General features: G+C 43.8%; 1 protein-coding gene and 1 pseudogene across 2 annotated transcripts in view; both read right to left on the bottom strand.

Moving 5' to 3' along the window:
• NBAS (NBAS subunit of NRZ tethering complex) overlaps positions 1-26069 on the bottom strand; it is a 207924-nt gene that overhangs the window by 7312 nt on the left and 174543 nt on the right. Inside the window, exons 42-49 of one of the 2 annotated variants that reach the window (XM_085881820.1) lie at positions 19338-19588; positions 17835-18244; positions 12944-13141; positions 9477-9679; positions 7697-7801; positions 7281-7476; positions 6125-6264; positions 2565-2736 (exon numbers count right to left, since the gene is read on the bottom strand). In XM_085881820.1, coding sequence (XP_085737946.1) covers positions 2565-2736; positions 6125-6264; positions 7281-7476; positions 7697-7801; positions 9477-9679; positions 12944-13141; positions 17835-18244; positions 19338-19588 — 1675 coding nt within the window. Of the gene's footprint in view, positions 1-2564; positions 2737-6124; positions 6265-7280; positions 7477-7696; positions 7802-9476; positions 9680-12943; positions 13142-17834; positions 18245-19337; positions 19589-26069 lie in introns of those variants that run through there. The other variant, XR_015058324.1, reaches the window with a different exon arrangement.
• Positions 5417-5558, bottom strand: LOC147026410 (signal recognition particle RNA; annotated as a pseudogene).

Genomic DNA, 26069 nt, shown 5'->3' with positions numbered 1-26069 from the left:
CTTGCCAAGCGCCTTTCAGTCGATCGCAGTACCGGGCTATATCATTCTGAGCAAATTGTTCACTCACTGCGAAGACTCACCGTCATCTCGAGCGAGTGGATCGTGCCCCGTCATCCCGAGCGAGTGGTCCGTGCCCCGTCATCCCGAGCGAGTGGTCCGTGCCCCGTCATCCCGAGCGAGTGGTCCGTGCCCCGTCATCCTCCCGAGCGAGTGGTCCGTGCCCCGTCATCCTCCCGAGCGAGTGGTCCGTGCCCCGTCATCAACCCGAGCGAGTGGTCCGTGCCCCGTCATCCCGAGCGAGTGGTCCGTGCCCCGTCATCCCGAGCGAGTGGTCCGTGCCCCGTCATCATCCCGAGCGAGTGGTCCGTGCCCCGTCATCATCCCGAGCGAGTGGTCCGTGCCCCGTCATCATCCCGAGCGAGTGGTCCGTGCCCCGTCATCATCCCGAGCGAGTGGTCCGTGCCCCGTCATCATCCCGAGCGAGTGGTCCGTGCCCCGTCATCATCCCGAGCGAGTGGTCCGTGCCCTATCATCATCCCGAGCGAGTGGTCCGTGCCCCATCATCCCGAGCGAGTGGTCCGTGCCCCGTCATCATCCCGAGCGAGTGGTCCGTGCCCTGTCATCCCGAGCGAGTGGTCCGTGCCCCGTCATCCCGAGCGAGTGGTCCGTGCCCCGTCATCCCGAGCGAGTGGTCTGTGCCCCGTCATCCCGAGCGAGTGGTCCGTGCCCCGTCATCCTGAGCCGTATTAACGTGTTTTCTAAATTACTGAGCCAATTTTTTTTTCCACCCATGACACGCAGCTGTTTATTGTACACCGTTCCTTCCCAATTCAATATCCAGGCAATGAATTATGTTATCGCCAGGCACCGAAGGAAGGGAGGACTCAGTCTTTACTCCATATTTTTTATTGTAACTTGGCAAAATGTTTTTGGGTTTTTTTGACAAGTATGTTGATCACCTCCATTTGTTTCTGTTTGTGTGTTTGAGTGTTTGTCTGTCCGCTAACCTCCAGCCCAAACCGCTCAACTGATCGTTCTGAAATTTTCAGAGATTAATGTCACCGATCCTGTGACGTCCCGCATTGAAGTTTCGTAAAATTCGGTCTACATCGCCAAATAGGCCAATTTGAGCCAAATTTTCTGAAATCCTCAAGTTTCATCAGATTTTCAAATTTTCAAAGACTTGAAATTTGAACAGGATTTGCAAATCAGGTCAGTGAATCCAACCACCTATTACTTTTGAGGTTATCATAGGTCAAAAGGTCAACCCAAAATTGGCCACATTATTAAATTGTTTCAAAAATTGTCAATTTTCATCCGATTGACTTGCAATTTGAAGATCATTTGCACATCAGGTCGCTGGATTCAACCAGCTATTAATTTTGAGATCAACATAGGTCAAAAGGCCAATTTTGGCCAAATTTTCTAAAATACTCAATTTTCATCCGATTGACTTGAAATTCGAAGAGCATTTGCATATTAGGTCACTGAATTCAACCACCTACTAATTTTGAGGTAAGCATCGGCCAAAAGGTCGACATAGGCCAATAGGCCAAATTTTCTAAAATCCTCAACTTTCATCCGATTCACTTGAAATTTGAACACGATTTACACAAGAGATCACTGAATTCAACCACCTATTTTTTGTGTGTTCACCATGGGCGAAAATGTCAACATAGACCAAAAGGTTAACATAGGCCACATTTCTGAATCTCGAGCCACAATTTTGTCTGAATCTCGATATTCTCCAATGCTGATAGTGCGAGTGGAAAATTTGATTGGTCGAGATGGCGTAGAATGGAGTAATATTTTGAACAAGTACTGCGAAACTGGAGGTTTTTGAAAGTGCCAAGAAGGTAATTTGTGTTGTCGTGTTCAAGTATATAATTCAATTGAAATAAAATAAAGGTTTTACAGGCTGTTGAGGGGAAAAATAATTCCTCGGAAGTTTACCGCCATTGATGCACCGTCTTTTACACCACCTTACTTAACACGTTAAATTAGTTATTCATGCCTGTTGCTTGTGTCCTTTATGACATCTCTAAAAACAGTAAGTTTCCTGTTTGGAATGGTTTTCAATTTTGTATGATTGCCAGACAGGCAGACAGAGTAAAACAATTACCTTCCTTCCTCCTCTCTGTGCACGCGCGATTGAGACTATACGCCGTACGATTTGCCAAATTCAGAGCCAAAGTACTGCTAAACAGCAAGTTGGTGTTCTCATTCATGCTCCGATTCATATTCTGCAGTGTTCAAAAAAAATAAAATTCAATTGAAATAAAGTAGTTCCTCAATCAGACTGATTTCTATAGACAGACAGACAGACGGAAAGACAGACCGACCAAAACCAATCGTTTAATCCCGCTTTTTGCTTCGTGCATACGGGGTAATAACAAACACACATGCTAAACATCAAGCACAATGGGAAGGTGGAGTTCCTTTGCTGTAGTTGGAGCAACTCGGTTGGAGTTTATGCTCGGCACCTGTATTAAAAAGGGCCACATTACTTGAAAACATTAAAGGATGCAGAGGAAAACTTTCATTTCCTCTTTACAAGTACTTGCCATGTATGGAAGTGGGTGCTTGGTCCTGGCTTGCTCACGGACTGCTGCAACCAGATGCTGTCCCTCCTCACAAGGCCTGTCCCTTTCAAACTGCTGTTCCAACTCCTGTATTTCTGGTTTGCTGTTGAGCATTGCTGCCAGAAGGTGGAGCCAAGGGCATCGCTCATTTACTCTGCAAGACAGGCAACTGATCTTATTATGATCCATCACATTGTAAAATGAGGAACAAAATATGAAGTTGGTTTTTCAAAAAAACAGTAGAAATTGTTTAAAATATTAGATGAAAGGAAAAAATAGCTGGTGACCATTTTCAAAGAAATTAACACATGGTTGAATTGAAATAATAACATATATATATATATATATATATATATATATATATATATATATATATATATATATATATATATATATATATATATACATACATACATACATACACACACACACACACACACACACACACACACACACACACACACACACACAGGCAGCTAATACAAGGGATACCCCATTATGGGGCCTGAGACAGACAGACAGACACAGCCACACACACACAAACTATGATTACCGTTTAACTGCCGGTAATGGCTACGTGACCCCCACAAGGTGGAAGTAGAAAATAAAGGCAGATGTTTGACGTATTGCTTCGGAAACCATTGAATCGATGATGTATATGTACTACACTGCTCTGAGCCATGTTGTTTGTGCACTGGTTGAGATCTCTCCATTATGCAATGGGCCTGATTTTGTCACCTGCTCTTCTAAACTATATCTTCCACTCCTAACATTGTCGTTGTCTGGTCAGCCGAGGAGGAAACTGCTGGCTTGTGGTTGTGGCTCTGCTCTTGTTCCCAGTTCTGGTGGTGAGTCGACTGCTGGTTTTGGTAGTGAGTGTCACTGGGTGTGGATCGAAGGTTGCTACTGGTTCTGGTGGAGGACCCATTCTTGTTGGTGGTTCAGTTACTGTAGGTTTCAATGGAAGGGTTCTGATTTGGACTTCTGTAAGCTTTGCCCAGCTGCGCAACCAACTGTTACAGGTAGAATATTGCACAGCACCATGTTGTTCATGTACATGCCTCTGCCGCTTCGCAGTGCACATGCTTTGCCAGGTCAGCTTCTCTGCTGAAACACCTTCTGCAGTCCAAGCATTGCACCTGATCTTGTGTCTGGGCAAGATTGGGCTATTGGCTAAGCTGGTGCTCCAAACCTAAGCTGAAACACCAACCTGCCCTGTGGTAAGTTGCCTCATACCACTCCATCTTCTAGAACCTCCCCAATCTTTAGGTCCAGGCCAATCAGATCTCTCCACCTACTTTGAGGCCTTCCTGTGGGTGAGTCTGAGGTGGCCAATGAAACACGGCCATCTTGGTTACACAATGGTACGGCATTCGAGCCACGTGGCTAAGCCAATGTTTCGCACCATCTCCAAATCTTCACATTACTCTCTCAGAATGTCTGACGTAAGGTGACAATCCCACTGCTGCCTTCTGGTTATTCCCATGATGGTGCCAATGCATTGGTGGTGGAAGGCATCAAGTCTCTTGAGGTTTTCCCAGAGGAGAACCCAGCTCTCTGAGCCATAAAGCAGCACTGGAAGCACACAGGCCTGTTTCACCCATCGTTTATAGTGGTAATGCTCATGCTCTGGTCCTAAAAGGGGAAGGGGGGGGGCACCAGCTGCATTTCCAATTCACTTGTCAACCCCAACATCCATCCTTCCTTTGGAGGTAATTATAGAAGCAAGGTAAGATAACTCATCCACATACTCAATTACACATTCACCCAAGATAATGAGAGCTTTGTCTTCATTGAGAACAGCATGTCCCGGCACCATAAAATTGATCTTAGAGAGGCTCACCTTTTGGTGTACACAAACTTGGCTTGTTCTGCTCCTGAGTGTGTCACTAACAGAGCTGCATCATCTGCAATTGGCATGCAGACACCCATTTCTCTTGGGCATTTCTGGTTGATCTCCTAAAACGCTTCTGGTCAAAAAGGGTCCCAGCTCCCTCTAAATCAGCTACTTCTGAGGACCACCACTCGTCCATCAAACAAGCATACAAGATGAGCAATACCGGTGCCATGGTGCCTCCCCACCCCAAGCCATTTTTCACACCGATTTCCTCAGACAACTCCCCATTTATGCATATATACACTTTCATACCTTCATGGAAGGACCGAATTGTGCCCAGAATCATGTCTGGCACACCCAATTTCTTCGAGTCTCTCGGGCAGTTGGGCCTCACTATCACACTAACATATCTTGGACATACCATGTCTCCAAGCGTGCCTCAAAGGATGGCTGTCACATTGGTATTCTCCGCAGAGCCAGGTGCATTCTGAGGTGTGCACACAGCTCCTTACAGTATACAAAGCCTTCCTTCAAATTTCGGCAGAGTTTGCCTCCCCCAGTTTGGGCTGGTGTAGCCGTTTCCTTTCTCGATCTCCTGCAGGTGGTCACGTTTTAAGCTTTACAATGTATTGGCATTGTTCAGCAAAAGGCTGAGTTCCAAGGTCTTCTCTTGACCCACTGCAGGCAGGTTGGTGGTCTGAGTTTTCCCATTACCTTACGTCTGGGCCACACTTCATCCACCCACCCACTGACGACCACAGACGCAGCTGGCGTCAAATATGGATGGCCGTTGGCTCACAAGGAGCTCCTCCACCCTTTGGTAGGTTTTGTATTCAATACTGCTGGGTGTCCATGCCCATACACCCTCCACATCAGGGGGACATGGTGGGTGGAGCCAGTTTAGTCGATGACACTCGAACGTGAACAGGTTAGTACGGGTTTTACATGATACTTGTAGCAAGTCACAGATCTGATCTGGCCTGACCTGACCTGACAATCAGGGTTGGGTGCTGCCGTATCGGCTGGGCTGCTGTGTACCATCTATTAGCGCGGCACAACGCAGGGCTCCCATATTCAAGCGAGCTCCCAACCCAAGCCTCCGAGTCGCCGGATTACAGGCGCACGCCACTACGCCCAGCATAGCAGTGCGACCTGGTCATGTTTCTTGTGGATTTGATTTGTATGGTGGTTTTGTAATGTTGTGCACAATGTTTGAGCATTGCACTGCGCGCATGGATTTATGCAGAGGAGCAGAGGGACAGAGGGAGAGAGGGAGATACAGAGGGTTCAGATGGAGGAGAATCACAGAGGGGTTCGAATCTTTCTGCACAAACACAATGCATTTCCCTTTCCAACGATACAAGCGGGGAGGTAATTTAGCTCGACAAAATTGCTCCTGATATAACTGTGCTAGGGATCCTTTATGTGTTGGTCGGGTCTCCTCGGTGTCTTCCAAAACCGTAACAATACGTTACAGCATGAAATGAATGTCGTTTATAACTACCGCCAAAATGCATGCTTGTCTTTAAGAATAGCAAAAAAAAAGAAACATGCAATGAGCAAGATAATGATAAACCATAAATGCTATGGATTAGAGCAAAGGATGAGGTTCTGGGCACAAGGACCAGTGTGGGTGCAATAAATGGTGTGGTCACAATAAATACCATTGTGTGGGGTCTGTTGGAGCACAAACTGGAATACATACAACACAGAGGGCTGGAAAGCAGGCCAAGCCTGCAAAAGCAGTAGAAGTTGTTGCAACTGTTTGGTGGTAGTCTTCGAGACTAAGAGTTCATGAAAGAGATCCAGCCGTCTTTCTTCACTCTCTATTTCCTCTTCCTTCAACTGACACAAAGGCAAAAGGAGGCCTAATCAAGCAAAAATAAAAAATAAAATGTCCATGATGAAGTGATTAACATTTTTTTTTCAAACAAAGTATTAACAGCTTGTGTTATCGCTGGATTACAGGTAAACACAGGCAGAGGGGAACAAGAAATAAGAAGTACTAAAAAATTGAAAAAGTTTTGAAGTTCCACAGATCGTGCAACTGAATCACACAAAGAATAAAAGGTACACCACCATCCCCTTAAAGGGCAAAAGCCAATCAGAAACAATGAGAAATAGAATGTGAAAGAGTAATAGAAAGGAAAACTAGAACGGCACAGAGTGGAGCGCATACCTCCGCCAGGATGAACAGTTTACGTTTCTTATCCCACAGACAGGCTGGATCTGCATCCGGATCTTCACCCAAATAGAATCAATTTGTCCTCGTCACACACCCAACCTGTCCACCAAGTTCTGTCCAAATCCGTCAAAACCTTTTTGAGATATCGTGCTGTACATCGATTTTGGCCCGATCTCACAATGGTGAAGAATCACTTAAAAATTCTAGTATCCGGATCCAGATCCGGATTTTCACCAAAACCTAACCAGTTCGTCCGTATTACACATCCAACAACTTTTTGAGATATCCTGCTCACAGACAGACAAACAGACAGGGGTTAAAACACAACCTCCATCCACCTTTAGTGGCGGAGGTGACAACCATAAGGTGCCAATAACGGAAACAAAACGACAAAATAAAAATTCAGAAAGGGTTAAATACATCAAATTGTAAAAATACACTGAAAGTGTACCTAACAGAAAATAAAATTTCATTTTGTAGTGCAATATAGATCATGATATGTTTAGACTTTCGAATATATCACATTAAAAAAAAGAACTCCATAACCTTGAAACAAAGCGGGGCACAGGTTAAAAAAAACAAACAAACAACCGAGAATCAAGGAACGTAAACATTTGCCGTATTTGTAAACATGATACCATTATAGCCCACAAACACCGCTGAGAACCGGAGATACCATTCGCTCGGGCCAGCTGTGCTGAAGTACAGTTTTCGTGCGGTAGCACAGCAACAAGCGGAGGTCGTGCTCTTCAAGGGGAAACGCCCTGTCCAGAAGCTGAAGTACTCGAGCACGTTGCATCGTCGGAACCGCCTCATCACAACAGAATGGACGTAACCATCCGAGCAGATCTTCTCCCGACACCAATGTCCCTCTGATAATCCAGAGATTGAAGAAGATCAGTACTATTCCACAGGTACTCAAGGAGCTTGGAGAAGAACGTGCATTTATTCACCAAGTATTTTATCACGAGCTAGACCGTGTAAGGATTGGGAAACGTTATGACCAAGAACCATCAAAAAGGGATAGTAAACCCACAATTAGAAAATGCATTTCAACACACAGTTTCACGATATACATCATGCACCCTTTACCCTTCCTCCTTGTGTCGTCTTATTGACGTCACGAGCCCGTCCAGCACATCCATTGGTTGCTCGACCTCGATCTGCTCTTCTTCAGTTGTCGTCTTAAAATTTTCTCTATAAAGGTGTACGATCAATGCAAGAGAATATCACTTTCGCTCAAATTCCGAAAAACATGAAATGGCTGGCAAATTCCAAACAAATTATTCAACGTGGCAAATGTGAAAAATTAGATTTCCAAAAACAAACAAACAAACAAACAAACAAAAAACAATGGACACTTTTTATGCAGAATTAAAGTCTTTTGAATAAACAATGTTTCTAAAGACTTCTATACTGTGGAATGAAGTTGAGTGTGTGTATGTGCGTGCGTGCGTGTGTGCGTGTGTGCTAAATGCTTGCATGCATATGTACGTATGAATATGAATGAGCTGAACACAAACGTGCCAACCATGCATAGTTAAGTTTAAAATTAAAATGTCCATGTTGGAAGAGAATATTTTCCACTTTGAACAATGCAAACCGTGTTCAACAATGTCCGGTCCAACGATTCGTCGCATTGTTCATTCAGGGTTATGTCTGTGTCACACTTTGCAAGCTGAAAAGTTTGCTTACTGAATGCAATCGTTCAACTGTGTCCATCTCAACCTCAGGAAAGTAATAAAATCAGATTCTGAATTAAACTCAACTCAGTATGTCGATGTTGTTCAGCTGGCGGAATCGGCCTGAATGAGGTCCTTCTTGATCTTTACATGGCACAGGTATGATGTGATCTTTGCAAACATTTTACAGACATAGTGCGGAGTACGGTCGGAAATGCCACCTTATCCCGATAGCGTTGCTGGTACTCCTGTACTCTTGGAGCACACACCTCCACCACGCAATCCAGATCCACGAGAACATATCGGCTCTAATAAAATTTTGAAATACCATGCTATATATATATATATATATATATATATATATATATATATATATATATATATATATATATATATATATATATATATATATATATATATATATATATATATATATATATATATATATAGTTTTTGGCCCCATCTCTCAATGGTGAAGAATCACTCGAACAATTAAATAATTCTCGTATCCAGAACCGGATTCGGATCTTCACCAAAATCGAATCAATTCGGCGTGTTCACCACACATGTCCACCAAGTTTCATCCGAATGGTTCCACAACTTTTTGAGATTTTGCACTATGTTTCCTTTTTGACCCTATCTCTCAATGGTGAAGAATCACTTCAAATATTCTCGTAGTCGGATCCGCATCCGGATCTTCACCAAAATCTAATCAGTTTATCCTTGTCAAAGACCGAACCTGTCCACAAAATTTCATCCGGACCTGTCGACAACTTTTTGAGATATCCTGTACACAGACAGACAGACAAACAGGGGTGAAAACATAACCTCCTTCACCTTTGGTGGCGGAGGTAAGAAGTATGAAGGGGGTTTCTGGCTTACCTGCAAAGAAGTTTTTGTTTAAGCTATTTCAGTTGTCCAAAATATAAGCCTAATATTACCAGATGGGTCAACAAATTTTTGAGAGTGATGAAGAACCCCCTTCTTTTTTACCGCTTCCGCTCCTACTGTCGAAATAAAATAATACATTGCAAAGGTTAACACATTCTGACATCTCAGATAGTGATGTCAGAATGTCCCATACTCGTACTTTTGAGGGAGGGAGTGAGTAGACATGAGTGGAGCAAATAGATCAGCAAAAGATACTGCAAAACCTCAGAAGGGCAGATGCAGGGTTTGATCAAACTTACCGAAGAGCATCCAACACGGTTTGCACAGCCTCCTGCAAAACGTCCTGCACTGAGCAAACGTGTCCCCTCGTACACAGTTCCAACAGAGCATTGACCCGATTAACAGGTTGAGCCGCCAATGCAAGCTTTAACGCCACCCGTCGAACACCATCAGGTAGTGAGCACGCCTCATCGTAGGCCTTTACCAGGTCTCGCAGCCTCGCCTGTGGACAAATGCATTTAAACAGCAGAATCAACATTGAAGTTCTCCTTTTTTTCATGTGGATCTTCATAATTACGGGAGATTTAAGTGACAATTATTCAAATAAATGGTGCACTTTCTGGCACACAGGGTATCAAGAAATGAACATTTCACAAAAAAATTAATAATAACAGTAAAAATATTTTTTAGATGGGGAAGGAATTTAGAAAAAGAAGTAAATAATATATAAAATTAATGCTCAACACACACTCCACATTCAAACTCCGTTCTGGCATGCAGCCCATGTTCGGCGGACTGCACATGGTCTGAAGCATCCCACCATTATTAAATAAGGCAATTCTATGTATGTGTGTATGGACATCGGAAAATCATCGAAAAACAAAACAAAACATGGCTGGCCTGATATGATCACCACCAAATTTTGCAGTCGGCCAAAAATATTGGCACCCTTGTACTTTTTTTTAAATAATACACCATTTCTTCCAGAAAATTGTTGAAATTAAAAAAAATCTTTTGGTTTCCACATTTGTATTTCTTTGGTTTGCAGTGGAACAAAACAAAAAAATCTGAAAAAAAATTATTAAACCTTAGCTTATTCCACACAGAAATCCTAAAATGGGCCAGACAATATTATTGGCACCTTTTAAAAATTGTTAGAAATAATTAGATTTCAAGCAGGTGATTCTCCTTTACTTTGGAAATTAACTCACCTGTGGTGAGTTGCAGGTGCCTGCAATATAAAAAAAAATCACTCGTTCAACCAGTTTGAACGGAGAAAAGGAGTCATTCTGCTGTTTTGTGTCACTGTAACACAATGAGCATGGAGAAAAGAAAGGAAACCAGAGAATTGTCTGAGGAGGACAGACACAAGACTGTAGCCAAGCATGGACAATCTCAAGGCTACAAGTCCATGTCCAGAGGCCTTGATGTTCCTGTGTCCACCGCACACAATGTTATCAGGAAGTTGAAGGCCCATGGCACTGCAACCAACCACCCTGGACGTGACCGCAAGAGAAAACTTGATAAAAGATTGCAGTGAAGGATTGTTCGAATGGTGGAGAAAGCACCTCGATAAATTGCTAAACAGATTCAAGCTGACCTTCAGACACAAGGTACGACAGTTTCAACTCGCACCGTCCATCGCCAACTCGATGAAAGGGGGTTCAAGGGTAGGAGACCCAGGAGGACCCCACTGCTGATTGACAGAAGAAAGTCCGACTGGAGTTTACCAAAACACACCTGAACAAGTCAAAATCCTTCTGGGAGAATGTCCTGTGGACAGATGAGACCAAATTAGAGCTTTATGGTGAAGCACATCATCTCTATGTTTACAGAAAACAAAATGAAGCCTTCAAAGAAAAGAACACCTTCCCTGCAGTCAAACAAGGAGGAGGTTCAGTGAGGTTTTGGGGTTACAGTGCTTCCTCTGGCACGAGGTGCCTTGATTGTGTGCATGGCATCATGAAATCAGGAGATTACCGAGGCGTTTTGGAGCGCAATGTTCAACCCAGTGTCAGAAAGCTGGGTCTCCGTCAAAGGTCATGGGTCTTGCAGCAGGACAATGACCCCAAACACACTTCATAAAGCACCCAGGAATGGTTCAAGACAAAAGGGGCCAGCAATATTAATCTGAAGGGGTTCTGGACTGTTCTGAAGGGGCCAGCAATGAGCCCAGATCTAAATCCCATTGAACACCTGTGGGGAGATTTGATAACAGCAGTAGGGAGAAGGCACCCTTCAAATCTGGGAGAACTGGAGCAGTTTGCACAAGAAGAGTGGACCAAACTACCAGTGGAGAGGTGAAGGAAGCTCATTCATGGCTATAGGAAGCATTTGACTGCAGTTATTTTGTCCAAAGGTTGTGCTTCCAAATATTAAGTTTATGGTTTCAATAATTTTGCCAATTCCATTTCTTTTTATTTTCTGATTTAAAAGGATTTTGTAAGTTCTGAATAAAAAAAACAAAGGTTCTGTAATATCAACAGTGAAATAAAGAATTGTGGAGACCAAATACTGTCAATTTAAACTTCGTATAAGAGAAAATTGAGTTATTTGAAAAAAGTGCAAGGGTGCCAATATTTTTGGCCATGACTGTACATGTTAGTAGAACCCAGGGTAAGATTATAGGCAGAAGGAAAAAAAATCCCCCCTCTCCCTCTATGGGTGGGGGGTGGTGGGTGGTGGGGGGGGGTGGAGAGGAAACTTACAATTTTCACCCCATCTACACCAAATTTTGCATACGAGTTTGTTGTACCCAGGGTAACCCCACCCCCACCCCACCCCCCTGCGAGTTGTGGGAGGGGTGGGAGGAGGACTCCCTAATTGAGCGGGTGTTTCTCATGAATAAAAATAGCCATTCCCAAGAGATACAGATGGTGGGACACAGAGAGAGACAGAGAGCGAGACACATGGGTAAAGAGAAAGGGAAAGGGAAAGGAATAGATACACGAACAAATTAGAGATTGAGATAGACAGAGACACAGAAATCTAAGCTCAGAGAGGCAGCATTGAACGCAGAAATGGAAGCAGATGAGGATGTAGATGTGGATGTAGAAATATATTCTGATATCCAGGCAGTGTTGAGGACATAATTAGAGGCTGTCTGAATTGTGACACAAGCAGTATTGAAGGTAGAGGGGGACAAGTAACAGATGAGATAGAGACTGAGGAGTAAATATAGGCAACGGTAGAAGAAATAGTGATGGTAGCGACTGTAAAAGCAGCGACAGAGGAAGTTGTAGACTTCGTGACGAGCAGAGACGACAGAAGCACCAGCAGGAGAGGAGTTGGCAACTGCAGCAAAATTACAGTTAGGATGGAAGACAGAGACTGAGAAGGGAGAATCAGCTAGAAAAGGATTAAGTAGAAGTAAGAGTTAGTTGCAAGAGGACGCATGAGGCTCGATAAAGCCTGGAGTGCTGAGTAAGTTGGTGGTGAAGCAGAGGAAGATGTGAGACAGCACTGCACCTGCTGGAGGCAATAATTTAACCACCTTTTGCGAACACCTGGGAGCCTGAGTCATCCGCCTCGAGTGGAGATGTGCTGCAACAGATTCCTGTCCTCAGTCACTAAAAACCTACCACGCCCCCCCCCCCCCCCCCAATATCTTGAGGAGCAAACCAACTTTTAAAAGGAAATGTTTCAAAAGAACCGATTAAAAAAAAAAGTTAAAAAAGGTACACACTTGTAAAATCCAACGAGTTCAAAACAGGTAAACGTGTTCAGCTGTATCATGATAAGACTGAAACAGACAATGCAAGGAAACCTCAGGGTTGTGCTTGAGAGCTTGAATAACATCACTATCCAAAGAGTCAAGATGCGATTTCCAATCTTGCAGCTGCTGTAGAACTGTCATATAACCAGCTTCACCCCCAATCTCCTCCTCCTCCTCCTTCATTTCGGCGAAGTGCCGTACAAGGTGCATGGACCGTTCCAAGATTTCATGTCGTACCTTTAGTAGCAACTGTAAAACAAAGCAACACAGCAAAGGGACTGGGTCTCCACCCAACAGCACAGTGCAGGAACTGGCACTATGCATACAACATGGGATGCGGGAGAGGATGAGGTGGTTTTACTGCTCATCAGCACAGTACGGGGAAGCTGGAATGGGGGGGGGGGGGTCCGCTCATCAGCACACACCTTTTTCCTTACACATAAAACGTTTTTGTCAAAATATGTAGATAGACACTTAAAGATGATGGAGCATTTTACATGTGGTTTCTTGTACTCTTTCATCACGATAGTATTTAAAAATTGCATTCATAAAAACAATTCATTCATTGCAAGGATATCAAGTTCAATATTAAATAGGACCAAAGATTATAAACAACAACGAGAACGCTTGGTGGAGTGCATATTTCCGCCAGGATGAAAGTTTACGCTTTCAGTCCCACCGATGGGGCCGATCTGCATCGGTAGCTGAACAAAAATCTCATCGGCTTGTTCTTGTCACCGACCCAACTCATCCAACGGGTTTTGTCGTAATTTAGCCACAACTTTTTGAGATACCGTGCTATACTGCGTATTGTTTTTGGCTTGCTATAAATAAATTAATTGCACAGAACAATATTATCCTACAACCAGAGGGTAAAATCAATTTATGCATGAAGAATGACCGATGAATTAATGAAACGACAAAACCAAAACTATAAACTATGTCAATTTAAACAAAAAGGGAATTAAGTGTGGAAAACTGTGGCACATGCGGATCAAAGGATTAAATAACAACAATTGGTGAGAAATCCAGGTTGCTCATGTTCCCTGCATCAGGCAATCAACTCCCCTTCATCATCTCCTACACCTACACATCTTTGTCTTCACATCCCACACCTTCTCTGTGTCCCCCCTCCTCAAGATCTCTGTACCTCACATCACCCCTTTATGTTCGCGAACACCCGACTCCCTCCCATCTCCCCTCCCCCTCCCTCATCGCGTCTCGTCTTCCCCTCACTCCACCTTCCTCCACCCTCCCAGATTCCCAAACACCAGATATATGCTTAATGGAGTTCTTCTTCCCACAGGACGTTCCCGACTCTTTAGTATCTCTCCCTGGCTATTGTCTCCTCTGGTTTGATAGGCCCGAATCCTGTCCCGGCGGCATTGTCGCACTCCAGATGAAGAACTCCATTTATCTGTCAGTGTGCTGCGATTACACCTCCAAATCCCCAAGAGTACCTTTGGCTGGGACTTCACCTCCACTTCCACCTATTGTTTGTCTGAGTATTGTACAATCCACTTAACAATGACTCCTCCATTTACATTTTTCTCACAGCCAACATGGAACAATTTTGAAACCACCCATTTTGCGACACGGAAAGCACCCAACTCTCTCTTCCTCATATGTGATGGTCTCAACCGTCACCATGGCAAAATTGCTGGGTGTTGGTACCTCTCTCACCAGACCTGGCATTGCAGCAAAGGACTCCTGTGATTCGTTGGTTCTGACTCAATCTATGAACTTTCTCACCTGGACTTCTGCCAATAACCTCTCCAAGACTTTGTGATGACAAACGTCCCCGTGAATGTCTCATGTTCTTCCTCGATTCCAATTGGTTGATTTGATCATCCCTCCAGCAACTAATCAGAGAGCCGCATCAGCACCAGCAAGTCTGGCAGTTCTCTCAAGCCGACTGGCAGGGACTGCAAACGGCCATCTCACTTAACAACCTGTCTCCAGGATGCCGCCCTTGATATCAACTCAGTCTGGGACGTCTTCCACAGAAACCTGCTCTCTCCCCTTCATGAACAAATTCAACCCATCTTGTCTTCAGTTATCCTCCCCCTTTTTTTCCGTCCATGGTACACCGAATCCTGTGGTGAGGCAGATAACTTGAAACAACTTGCCTTCACGTCCTGGAAGGCAATTCCGATCAAAGGGAACATCAGATCTGTCCACTCTGAGGATAAACAGAAAGCAACATCAAGACAATCTAACGGCTGAACTTTTGAACTCTTGACCGATTCTGCAACTGGCCTGGATGCCATCAACACACAGGTCCTAAAAGCCTTCTCTGCTGTTCTTGCACATCCTCTTTCAGCATTATTAACCCTCTCAATTGCCCTGGGTCATCTTCCATCTGCTTGGAAATCTGTCAAAATCACTGCATTACATTAAAAAAAGGTGCAAAGACGGATCCCCTTAACGACAGCTCAATCAACTTACTTCCAATTATCAGCAAGGCCTTGGAATCCATCAACACAGAAGATATAAAATCCTTCCTTTTCTCCAACGGCCTGATCTCAGACCATAAGTTTGGATTCAGTCCAGGTCACTCTACCCTGGACTTGCTGTTTCTGCTCTCCCAACAATGGATGGAGGACCTCAATATCAGACATGAGATCAGGGCCGTCTCTTTCGACATATCTCTCATATTTAACAGACTGGGAAACCCCACTTTGCTCTCCAAACTCTCTGCTTATGATATCCAAGGCCATCTTCACATGTCTTACTGACTTCCTCAACTCTCGGAGCCAATGCATACCTCTAAAAGGGATCCTCTCAACTTTCCCTATCATGGCTGGAGTGCCGTGAAGCAGTGTTTTTGGCCAGGCCTATTTCAAATTTTTATCAAGGATCTCTCTGATTATCTGGAAAATCCTCTCTCTCTTTGCTGAGGACTCCACCCTCTGCCGCAACACCCTTCATCCTTTAGGCGATTACGCTAAATATCCCACGATAAAGCGGAGTCTCTGGGACTATCACTTTAAAATCGCAGACAGGTGTGTTCTGCCTCCTTTTAGTGTAGTAGATAGTAGAAAAATCGTGCAAATTATGATACAAGCATCAAATTTGGCATTTCTGTTCTGCAGGGCTTTCTGATCAAATCTGTCTGATTGGCCATTTGAAAATCCAAATTTTGAAAATTTTGAAAAAAAAAAAAAAATTGAAGTCACAGCTGGCTGAAATTCTTGAAGCGCAAGTGAACATTCCAGACAGAGAACCAAGGGGAGATGCAGTCATCATTGATGGCTCAGCACTTATCAATGCCCTACCTCCACGCACTTCAAAGATATTTGATGACTATGCTAAAGAAGACATCATCCCAAAGGTGGAATCCTATGGTGCCAGGTACGAGAGGGTGGACGTCGTGTTTGATGTGTGCAAGAAGTCAAGTCTGAAGTCCGAGGCAAGGTCGAAAAGGGGGCAAGGAATCAGAAGAAGAGTGACAGGAACAAGTAAGACCCCAAGTTACTGGAGAAGCTTTCTTCGAGATGACAGCAACAAGACTGAGCTGTTTCACTTCCTTGCGGAAAAGATGTGTGAAGCACAGACGACAAGCACAGTCATCGTCACAAAAGGAGAAGGTGCCATTGATTAGCAACACAAGAAAGTCACTGGATGCTGTGTCTTCATGTTGTCATGAAGAAGCTGACACACGAATATTTGTACACGCCAGGGATGCAACGACGGATGGTAGCAAGTCCATTATCATTAAGGCTAATAACACGGACGTACTAGTCATAGCAATATCTGTACTGCCATCCTTACAGGAACTAGGTCTTGAGAACATGTGGATTGCCTTTGGCCAAGGAGCCAAGGTGCGATGGATTCCAGTCCATGAGGTAGTTTCTGCAATAGGGCCTGAGAAAGCGAGAGGGATCCCATACTTCCATGCGTTCACTGGATGTGACGTCGTGTCTGCCTTCCGCGGTAAAGGGAAGAAAACTGAATGGCAGACTTGGAACGTCTTTGATGATGTTTCTGAAACATCCACCAATCTCAGCCAGCATCCAACATTGATTCGTGATCTTGACTTGTTTGAAGTTTTTTTTGTTTTTTCAAATTTTGAAAAATTTAGATTTTCAAATGGCCAATCAGGCAGATTTGATTAGAATTCCCTGGAGAACAAATGTGCCAAATTTGATGCTTGTATCATCATTTGCACGATACCTCTCAAAAATTGCTGTTATCTGCCCCCACTATTTCTGGTCTGCCCTTCCCTTGCTCTGTCCTCTTCCCCCCACCTCAGCCCTCGGGTTTCTGCCGGTCGCATGCAGTTTGACAGTAACCCCCCCCCCCAATCTGGTGAAACTCCCAAAATCCAGACTCACTGATCACCTCTTCGTTGCTCTTTTCTCCACCTTTGGAATCAACTTCCTCAGTCTCTTCAATCTCATTTTTCCCTGCAACACTACAACACATCTGTTCACCAGCATTTCAGGACATCTCCCATGAACAGCAATGATCTTTTTACTCACATTAAACCTCCCCAAGTCCACCTCTTTCCATGTTACGAGTTTTCCGTTGCACTCCTGTGACAGAGTTTGCCGCTGTATCCCTCTCGTTCAACCATGTCCTCCCCCTGCCCTCATTCTTTCGCATATCCCTTATTTCTCCAAGGCACCCTCTATTTTTTTCCCCACAACCCTGCTGTTGGTGTGTCCCCCTTTCCTTCTAATGAGATTTTCGTTCTGTTACATCCTGATCCATTCTGTGTTCCAGGTCTTCCATGAACCTCAACACTGTATACAAAACAAATTAGAAAGAAAACCTCGAATATCAGAAGCTAGATTAATGCAGTAAAAGTTATCCTCAGTCTCTCTCATGCTTGTGAAGCGGTCAATTGGAAAAGTGTAGTGCCCTGTTCAGAAATTCCATTTGACTGATATCTCAATTCTGGTGTGAGAAATACGAGACAAAAGCTTGTGAGACTTACCTGGCTAACTGCATGTGGTGAGGCACATATAGACTGTAGAAAGGTGCCTACATCTGGTGGATCCATCTTATGCATCAGCTGCTCACATTCAGAGAATCGAAATAACCACTCGGTCTCACCAATTTCTCCGTTTTGAATTTCCTCTGTACTTCTTTGATCAGTCGGAATAGACAGAACGTGTCTTGGTGTTTCATTGACAGAAGCGTCATCATCTCCTTTCATAGACCCCCCTTGCCAAAAGAGGAGGTGCAACCAGTTGCAAAATAAGGTGGAGACCGGAACACTATGGGCCGGTCCACCTGGTAACTCTGCCAACAATGCGGCCAGCGCAGACACATTCTGTGCAGTCAGCTCTGAACGTACGGCCTCCAGAGGGGACTCGCCCATCACCAGCTGCTTATAATCCAAACCTAAGACGACAAAGGACAGAATTCCTCAGTGTAGCTTTCCTGCAAGCATGATACTTTATTCTTACGGTGGCACACGACTGATATTTTAACATCTCAAGTCAGCACTTTTGCTTTATCTGCAGGAAAAAGTTCAATTCCTGAACTTTCTTTAAATACATCAAGCTTAACAAGGAAATACAATATTAACTTACGCAGGGTGACCCCCAAAAAAGTGAGCCCCTGGAAAAAGTTGAATAACCTTCACAGTTTTAATTCAATCTCTTTCATTTTTCAAGAGGTCTGAACTGAATTAAGTGAGAGGGTGTCTGCCAAGTTTCTTGAATATGTGACATTCACATGCCAGGTCGTGGACACCTTAAGGAATTATGTAGAACATCATCTGCGGAAAGATTCATTCTTACAGACAAGTAGCCTGTTCTGCCCACATTTAGCAACACGGAAAGCACCCAGCAAGTCTCAAATTCAAAGGTTTGTGAAAAAAATAGACAGCATGGCACAGTCTTGAATATGAATTCACCAAACAGAGGAGGCCTCTCTGACCGACCAAAATCAGGAAGGTCACCCAAGACTATTGCTGCCGTTGCTGAAATAAGTCACCCGCAATTCCAATAACTCTCTTCGGCAACGCCGTCAAGAGCTCAACATCAGGAAAGAAAGTTTGAGAAGAATTCTGATAGCAGTGCATACAAATCATCAACAACTTTGATGGGCGTGTGGCCCTCCGCATTGAGCGAAATGGTGCCCATTTGGAGCATATCATCAAACATCAACGTCGTCAATAATTTCATTTAAAAATTGGCAAATTATCTTGAGACAACTGAAATTCTCAGTGGTATCTTAACTGTGAGTCAGTAATATGATCTGCTAGTTTTGTTAAGTTTGATTGGATAATATTAGGGTTATTAAACTTTTTCCCAGGGCCTGATTTTTTGGGGTCATCATGTACATAATCATGTCATTTTGAACATCCAAATGACTAAAAGATTGAAAATATTCTGAATTAAAAAAAACTCGAGTTTTTGAAGCATTCATCATATAAAATCTGTCCAAGTCAAAATTCAAAGGAAAAATGGAACAAAAGGGGCATACGCACCTGGAGCAATGGAGTGCAATTTCTGCAACAGCTGAAAATGTGCTTCAGGCTGACCAGGGTGCATGGTGTGACTCGTGCAACCACAAGCTTTTAGAAGACCAAAGTAGGTGCACAGACGGGCGTGGTCCCTTCCTGAAAGGCTAGGGAATACGACACATGCCAACCTTGCCAGCACGGCCTCAGGCTGGTTGCGAAGTTCCCCGGGCAAGTCCTGAGCTGTGATGCGCTCTTCCACTTCTGATGCTGAGAGTCTGAGGGTGAAGCATGAAGAAGCAGGAAGCATGATTGATGCATCATACAAAAATAATAAATACAGATATACATGTATACTGTACACTGCTGTGTAAAAGTCTAAAACATTTGGAATTTTTCTACTCTGATGCAAAAGGAAACTAAAATTTTGTGTTCAATGCAAATGCACCTTTATATAAACTAATAGTGAGTATGTCCACCCATTTTCTTCAAAACCAATGAAATTCCTCTTTGGATATTTTCATGTCATTTTGTTGTACACTCTTGTGAAATGGTGTTCTATGCTTCTTCCAAGTTCTTTAAAAGATCATCTAAGTTGCTGGGATGATATCTTTACTTTTTCTTTGTCCAAATAGTCCCAAACAACTTCAAGGATACTAAGATCTGGACTTTGAGGAGGTATGGGGGGGAATCCATGCATTCAAAGACTTCAGCTTCCTCTTCCTTTTGCAAATAAGTTTTAATTATTCAAGCTGAGTGTTTTGGGTCATTATCTTGCTGGAAGATGAAGTTTGAACCAATAAATCTGACACCACTTGGGATATAGCATAGTGGATTAAAATATTTTTTTTTACCTTGATGCAGTCAATATTCCATCAATTTCAGCAATCTTCCATGACCACTTGAGGATATGGACCCCCAAACTTGAATTGAACCTCCCCCATGCTTAATTGTTGGTTTCAATTCAGGCTCTTTATAAGTTTGTTTTTCATCGTCTCACATACTGTATTTGATTAGATCCAAATAAGCAAAGATTTCACTCGCCTGCCCAAAACACCTTTTAGCATTGTTCCATTTGTTCCAATTTCTGTGTTCTGTTCATATTTTAGCTTTTAAAATTTTATTTCCCTTTCTTAACAGAGGGTTTTGTATACAGAGTCAAGGCTCGTGGAAGAGCGAGTGCACTGAACAGATTAGGATGTAATGGGCCAAAATGAACAGCAGATTGAGGGGGGGGGAAGTGAGAGAGAGAGAGAGAGAGAGAGAGAGAGAGAGAGAGAGAGAGAGAGAGAGAGAGAGAGAGAGAGAGAGAGAGAGAGAGAGAGAGAGAGTGAGAGAGAGAATGAATGGGGGGGGGGGGGGCCCAACAGTACAGCCGAAGAACAGAGAAAGAACTAACCCTAACAGAGAGAGGTCATAAGGGTAGAGAGGGACACTGTGAATAAGGACAGAGAGAGGTCATAAGGGTAGAGAGGGACACTGTGAATAAGGACAGAGAGAGGTCATAAGGGTAGAGAGGGACACTGTGAATAAGGACAGAGAGAGGTCATAAGGGAGGAGAGGGACACTGTGAATAAGGACAGAGAGAGGTCATAAGGGTGGAGAGGGACACTGTGAATAAGGACAGAGAGCGGTCATAAGGGTAGAGAGGGACACTGTGAATAAGGACAGAGAGAGGTTATAAGGGTGGAGAGGGACACTGTGGAAAGAGAGAGAAAGAGAGAGAGAGAGAGAGAGAGAGAGAGAGAGAGAGAGAGAGAGAGAGAGAGAGAGAGAGAGAGAGAGAGAGAGAGAGAGAGAGAGAGAGAGAGAGAGAGAGAGAGAGAGAGAGAATGAATGGGGGGGGGGGGCACCAACAGTAGAGCCGAAGAACAAGATAGAGGTAGTCTTGGACAAACAATGGGTGTGGAGAGGAATGGGGGGGGGCAGGAGAGGATGCATGAGGCAGACAAGATGGACACAGAAAGAAGCTCCAAGGAAGGCAAAACTGGAAATTTAGGAGGATGACTTGGTGTGGGATTGGTAGGGAGAAGGTTGGGGTGAGTTAACAAGGTTTAAAAAAGGTCATGGTTTTGGATTGGGGATGATCAGAGATGGTGACGAACAGCTGTTTTAAGACCTGGAGTGAAGAATAAGATTTAAGAGGATATGAAAGTTGGTTCCACAGGTGGGGGGGGGAGGGGGGAGGGGAGCAAATGAGTGGAGGTGAGCAGTGATCCTGGATTTAGGTAGTTTCACCAGAAGGGTGCCAACTCTTGACTGATTTTACAACTGAACCACTCCTCAAAAGACAACCACCATCCCTCTTCTCTCTATCCCCCCCCCTTTACCCATCCCCTCCTCCATCTCCCACCCACTTCTCTCTTCTCCACCACCCCCTCTCCCATAGTATTCCCATCAGCGAAGTGACAGGTGGTATTTGCTTGTAATAAATAATCAGAACAGACCAGGCGCTCAAAGGACAATGAGTAGGAAGACACACGCTCATGTATGACGAAACAAAATAAAATACTAAAGCCGAACGGACTAATGACATACTAATAAGTAACGGATTTACACAAAACAATGGGGCAGGCAAGGACTTGTGCCTGGCATGAAGTTGGCACAGTTGTGATAAATAGGGTTGGGTTGAGCAGTATGGCAGGAGCTATGCGGTGAAAGTGAGGGATGGCTGCGACATGATGTCCACATCCCCAAGGTCGTCCACCGGTCCCGGCAACAAAGCAGACATCTATATGCTGACACGCCCAAAGCTCAACAACAACTCTTACTGGTTTCCAACTCAAACTCCAACGACCATAGTGGGTCTGGTCTACAACTCCAAAAACTACAACACAAACTGACACTCTCTGCACAGTCATGGCCCTTGTAAAATTTGGGACTGCCTTCATGCATGGCCAGTCTGTATCATGAGCTGCCAGCGGTTCTGGGCGTTCCATTTTCTGGGCTGTCCTGCCCTACGGAGTGGCCCAATTAAAAAGTATTTCGCCCCCTCTCCAAGACTCCACAGGTGACCTCGCGACCATGGTCGAAGGTGCTCCAGCCAAACAGTCCGTGCCGTTTCCTCTTATGGTGCAATGCACTTTTCAGTTGCACCTTTTTGCCAAAGTCCTCACCCAGCCTAGCTCGAAAATAGGTTTTCCAAAAAAAAAAAATCTTACTCTGTACAGTCTTAAAGTTAACACTTACTGCCTCCTCAGTGTACAATTTACAATGCAACTTACTCTGACAATTTCTCCGACACGAGAATGAATCTAACCCACGTGGTTACACGCTCCATGCTTTTCTTACCACGATCCATCTATCCCTCCCCCCACTTTTGACACAACAATACATAAATATAGTAAGTATACATAAACAAAGCTTACTAAAGTTTGCTTGGCAAAAGTGGAATAGGATACAATGGCCAAATCACAATCAATCACTGAAAACTGTAGAAATCTTCAAACTGGAAATTTAGATCAACGTAAACTGAAAAGTAAAGAGAGGATCATTTATGCACTAGTATAAAAGCCCATCAAAATGTGAGGTTGGAGTTATTTTATTCGACACATTAAAGGAGACTGGAAGAGATGATGTTTTGTAGCAAGACAAAAAAAGCGATATTTTAAAACACTACACGTACAAATGTGACCCTATTTCCTTTATCTTTTGAGACGTTTTGTTTCGACGGGACAGCCTCATGAGTGCGTCAAAGTCTGAAGTTTTTTTTTGCCTAGTGCAAGGTGTTTGTCTTCGTTATTTATTAGACATCCTACATTTGTAAATGAACACTCATTTTACTCTGTACATGTTGCACATCACGTGCGGTGAATCTCACCTCCACGCGCCTTGCTTTTATTGATATTTAAAGCATCGCTTCTGTACATCGTCCTTGACGCTCGGTTTGCAAGTCACCATCTACATTTCCGATGGAAGAGAGGTAATTACTCTTTTATGGAACATGTTGTTCGTTTTTTTTTAAATCCTCAAAAATACACCGTAGTGAACACACAGTCATGTTAAATGATTTGCCATTAAAACCCTAACTCAAATAGTCCTTATGAAGGGGGACAGCCAAATACACAGTGTTTTGCATCGATCGATGATCAGTCCAATGTCATAAAACTCTGTTTACGACCACCAATAATTTCCCTTCCTCGCAGAGCACCCGCCCTATGGGCGATCTTGCTCCAAGCATGCATCACGTTCTTCTGACGCATACCTTTATTTGGGTGGTGTATAGGCAACTGACAGCTCTGTGGAAGCAAAAAAAAAAACCAAAAAAAAAAAAAACCGCAGTTACTGTCATGACCAAAAATATTGGCACCCTTACACTTTTTTCAAATAACTCAATTTTCTCTTAAAATAAGTTGTAATTGACAGTATTTGGTCTCCACAATTCTTTATTTCACTGCGAACATTACAGAACCTTTGTTTCTGATTCAGAACTTAATAAATCCTTTTAAATCAGAAAATAAAAAGAAATGGCATTGGTAAAATTATCGACACCTGAGATTTAATATTTGGTAGCACAACCTTTAGACAAAATAACTGCAGTCAAGCTCGTCCTATAGTCATGAATGAGTTTCCCACACCTCTCTACTGGTAGTTTGGCCAACTCTTCTTGCCCAAACTGCTCCAGTTCTCCCAGATTTTAAGGGTCCCTTCTCCCAACTGCTGTTTTTATATCTCCCCACAGGTGTTCAATGGGATTCGAACTGGACTCATTGCTGGCCACTGCAGAACAGTCCAGCGTTTTGTCTTGAACCATTCATGGGTGCTTTTTGAAGTGTGCTTGGGGTCATTGTCCTACTGCAAGACCCATGACCTTCGACGGAGACCCAGCTTTCTGACACTGGATTGAACATTGTGTTCCAAAATGCCTTGGTAATCTCCTGATTTCATGATGCCATGCACACATTGAGGGCACCCAGTGCCAGAGGTAGCACAGCATCCCAAAACATCACTGAACCTCCTCCATGTTTGATTGTAGGGAAGGTGTTTTTTTTTCTTTAAAGGCTTTATTTTGTTTTCTGAAAACAAAGAGATGATGTGCTTTACCAAAAAGCTCTAATTTGATCTCATCTGTCCACAGGACATTCTCCCAGAAGGATTTTGGCTTGTTCAGGTGTGTTTTGGTAAACTCCAGTCGGACTTTCTTATGTCTCTCTCTCAGTAGTGGCGCCCTTCTGGGTGTCCGATCATAGAACCCCATTTCTCTGAGTTGGCGACGGATGGTGCAAGTTGAAACTGTCATACCTTGTGTCTGAAGGTCAGCTTGAATCTGTTTGGCAGTTGATCGAGGTGCTTTCTCCACCATTTGAACAATCCTTCGCTGCAATCTTCGATCAAGTTTTCTCTTGCGGTCACGTCCAGTGAGGTTGGCTACAGTGCCATGGGCCTTAAACTTCCTGATAACATTGTGTACGGTGGACACAGGAACATCAAGGTCTCTGTTGATGGACTTGTAGCCTTGAGATTGTCCATGCTTGGCTACAATCTTGTGTCTGACCTCCTCAGACAATTCTCTGGTTTCCTTTCTTTTCTCCATGCTCATTGTGTTACAGTGACACAAAACAGCAGAATGACTCCTTTTCTCCGTTCAAACTGGTTGAACGAGTGATTTTTATATTGCAGGCACCTGCAACTCACCACAGTTGAGTTCAATTCCAAAGTAAAGAAGAATCACCTGCTTGAAATCTAATTATTTCAAACAACTTCTAAAAGGTGCCAATAATATTGTCCGGGCCATTTTAGGATTTTTGTGTGGAATAAGCTGAGATTTAGTAATTTTTTTCAGCTTTTTTGTTTTATTCTACTGCAAACAAAAGAAATACACATTTAGAAACCAAAAGATTTTTTTAATTTCAACAATTTTCTGGAAGAAATGGTGCATTGTTTGAAAAAAGTGTAAGGGTGCCAATATTTTTGGCCTGCATCCCACCCCTCCCCCAAGACCACTGGCAAAGATTAAAAAAACCCCTATCTATTGATTGAGACCATGCTGACTATATGCAGCAAGTCTGGATGTAATTGGACCAGAACTGTCGCAGTAGTTGCACAACAAACAAACACAAAAACACTGGGGCATGAATTATAGTAAAGATAAGGGGAAAATGTGAGGAAGTGATTGTGGATTTAATGCTCCATCTTTACTTACATTTAACATTGTTCTTAAACGGGGACAGGAACAACGCTAGCCAGATCGGCCGAATGGCCTTCTCATGCGCCAATATTTTCTGTGTAACATTGTTAAGAATGGAAAGAAATGGGGAGGGGAGGACAGAGTTGTGGATGGGATAGGGGCGCATGGAGTTGGAAGAGTGAGATTGAGACGCTGGGAAGTGGTGGGTGGGGGGGATTGAGGACTTCAGGTTGGGAGGGGGTGGGATGCTTGGGGTTTGGGGCAGTTGACAACTTGATGAAGAAAAGGGGAGAGGATGACGGAGTTGGGTTGGGGAGCGGGGCAGAGAGGGGACAGAGTTGTGATGGAGGGATTTGAGGCTTTTGAGGACTTTGGGTTGGGAGGGGGTTTGCGGATTTGAAGAAAGGGGGAGGGCAGAACAGAGTTTGGGTGTGGTGATGGGGGAGTGGGGCAGAGAGAGGACAGAGTTGGGAGGGGGGGGTTGATGACTTGAGAGTGTGTGCGTGTGTGCGTGCGCACATGCGCACACATATGTTGTGAACCTGGTGTCCCATTTTACATTATGCAGAATTTACATGGGTCCCAGATAGTCCAGTTGGGTCTTTTAGGTCCTCTAGGTATTTTGGGTCTTC

This window comes from Eptatretus burgeri, chromosome 5 (genome assembly GCF_056783735.1).
Source record: "Eptatretus burgeri isolate ZD-2024b chromosome 5, Ebu_testis_v1, whole genome shotgun sequence".
In the NCBI taxonomy this organism is placed as follows: Eukaryota; Metazoa; Chordata; class Myxini; order Myxiniformes; family Myxinidae; genus Eptatretus; species Eptatretus burgeri.
The sequence above is the reverse complement of the archived record's forward strand: the minus strand, read 5'-3'. Positions and strand labels throughout refer to the sequence as shown.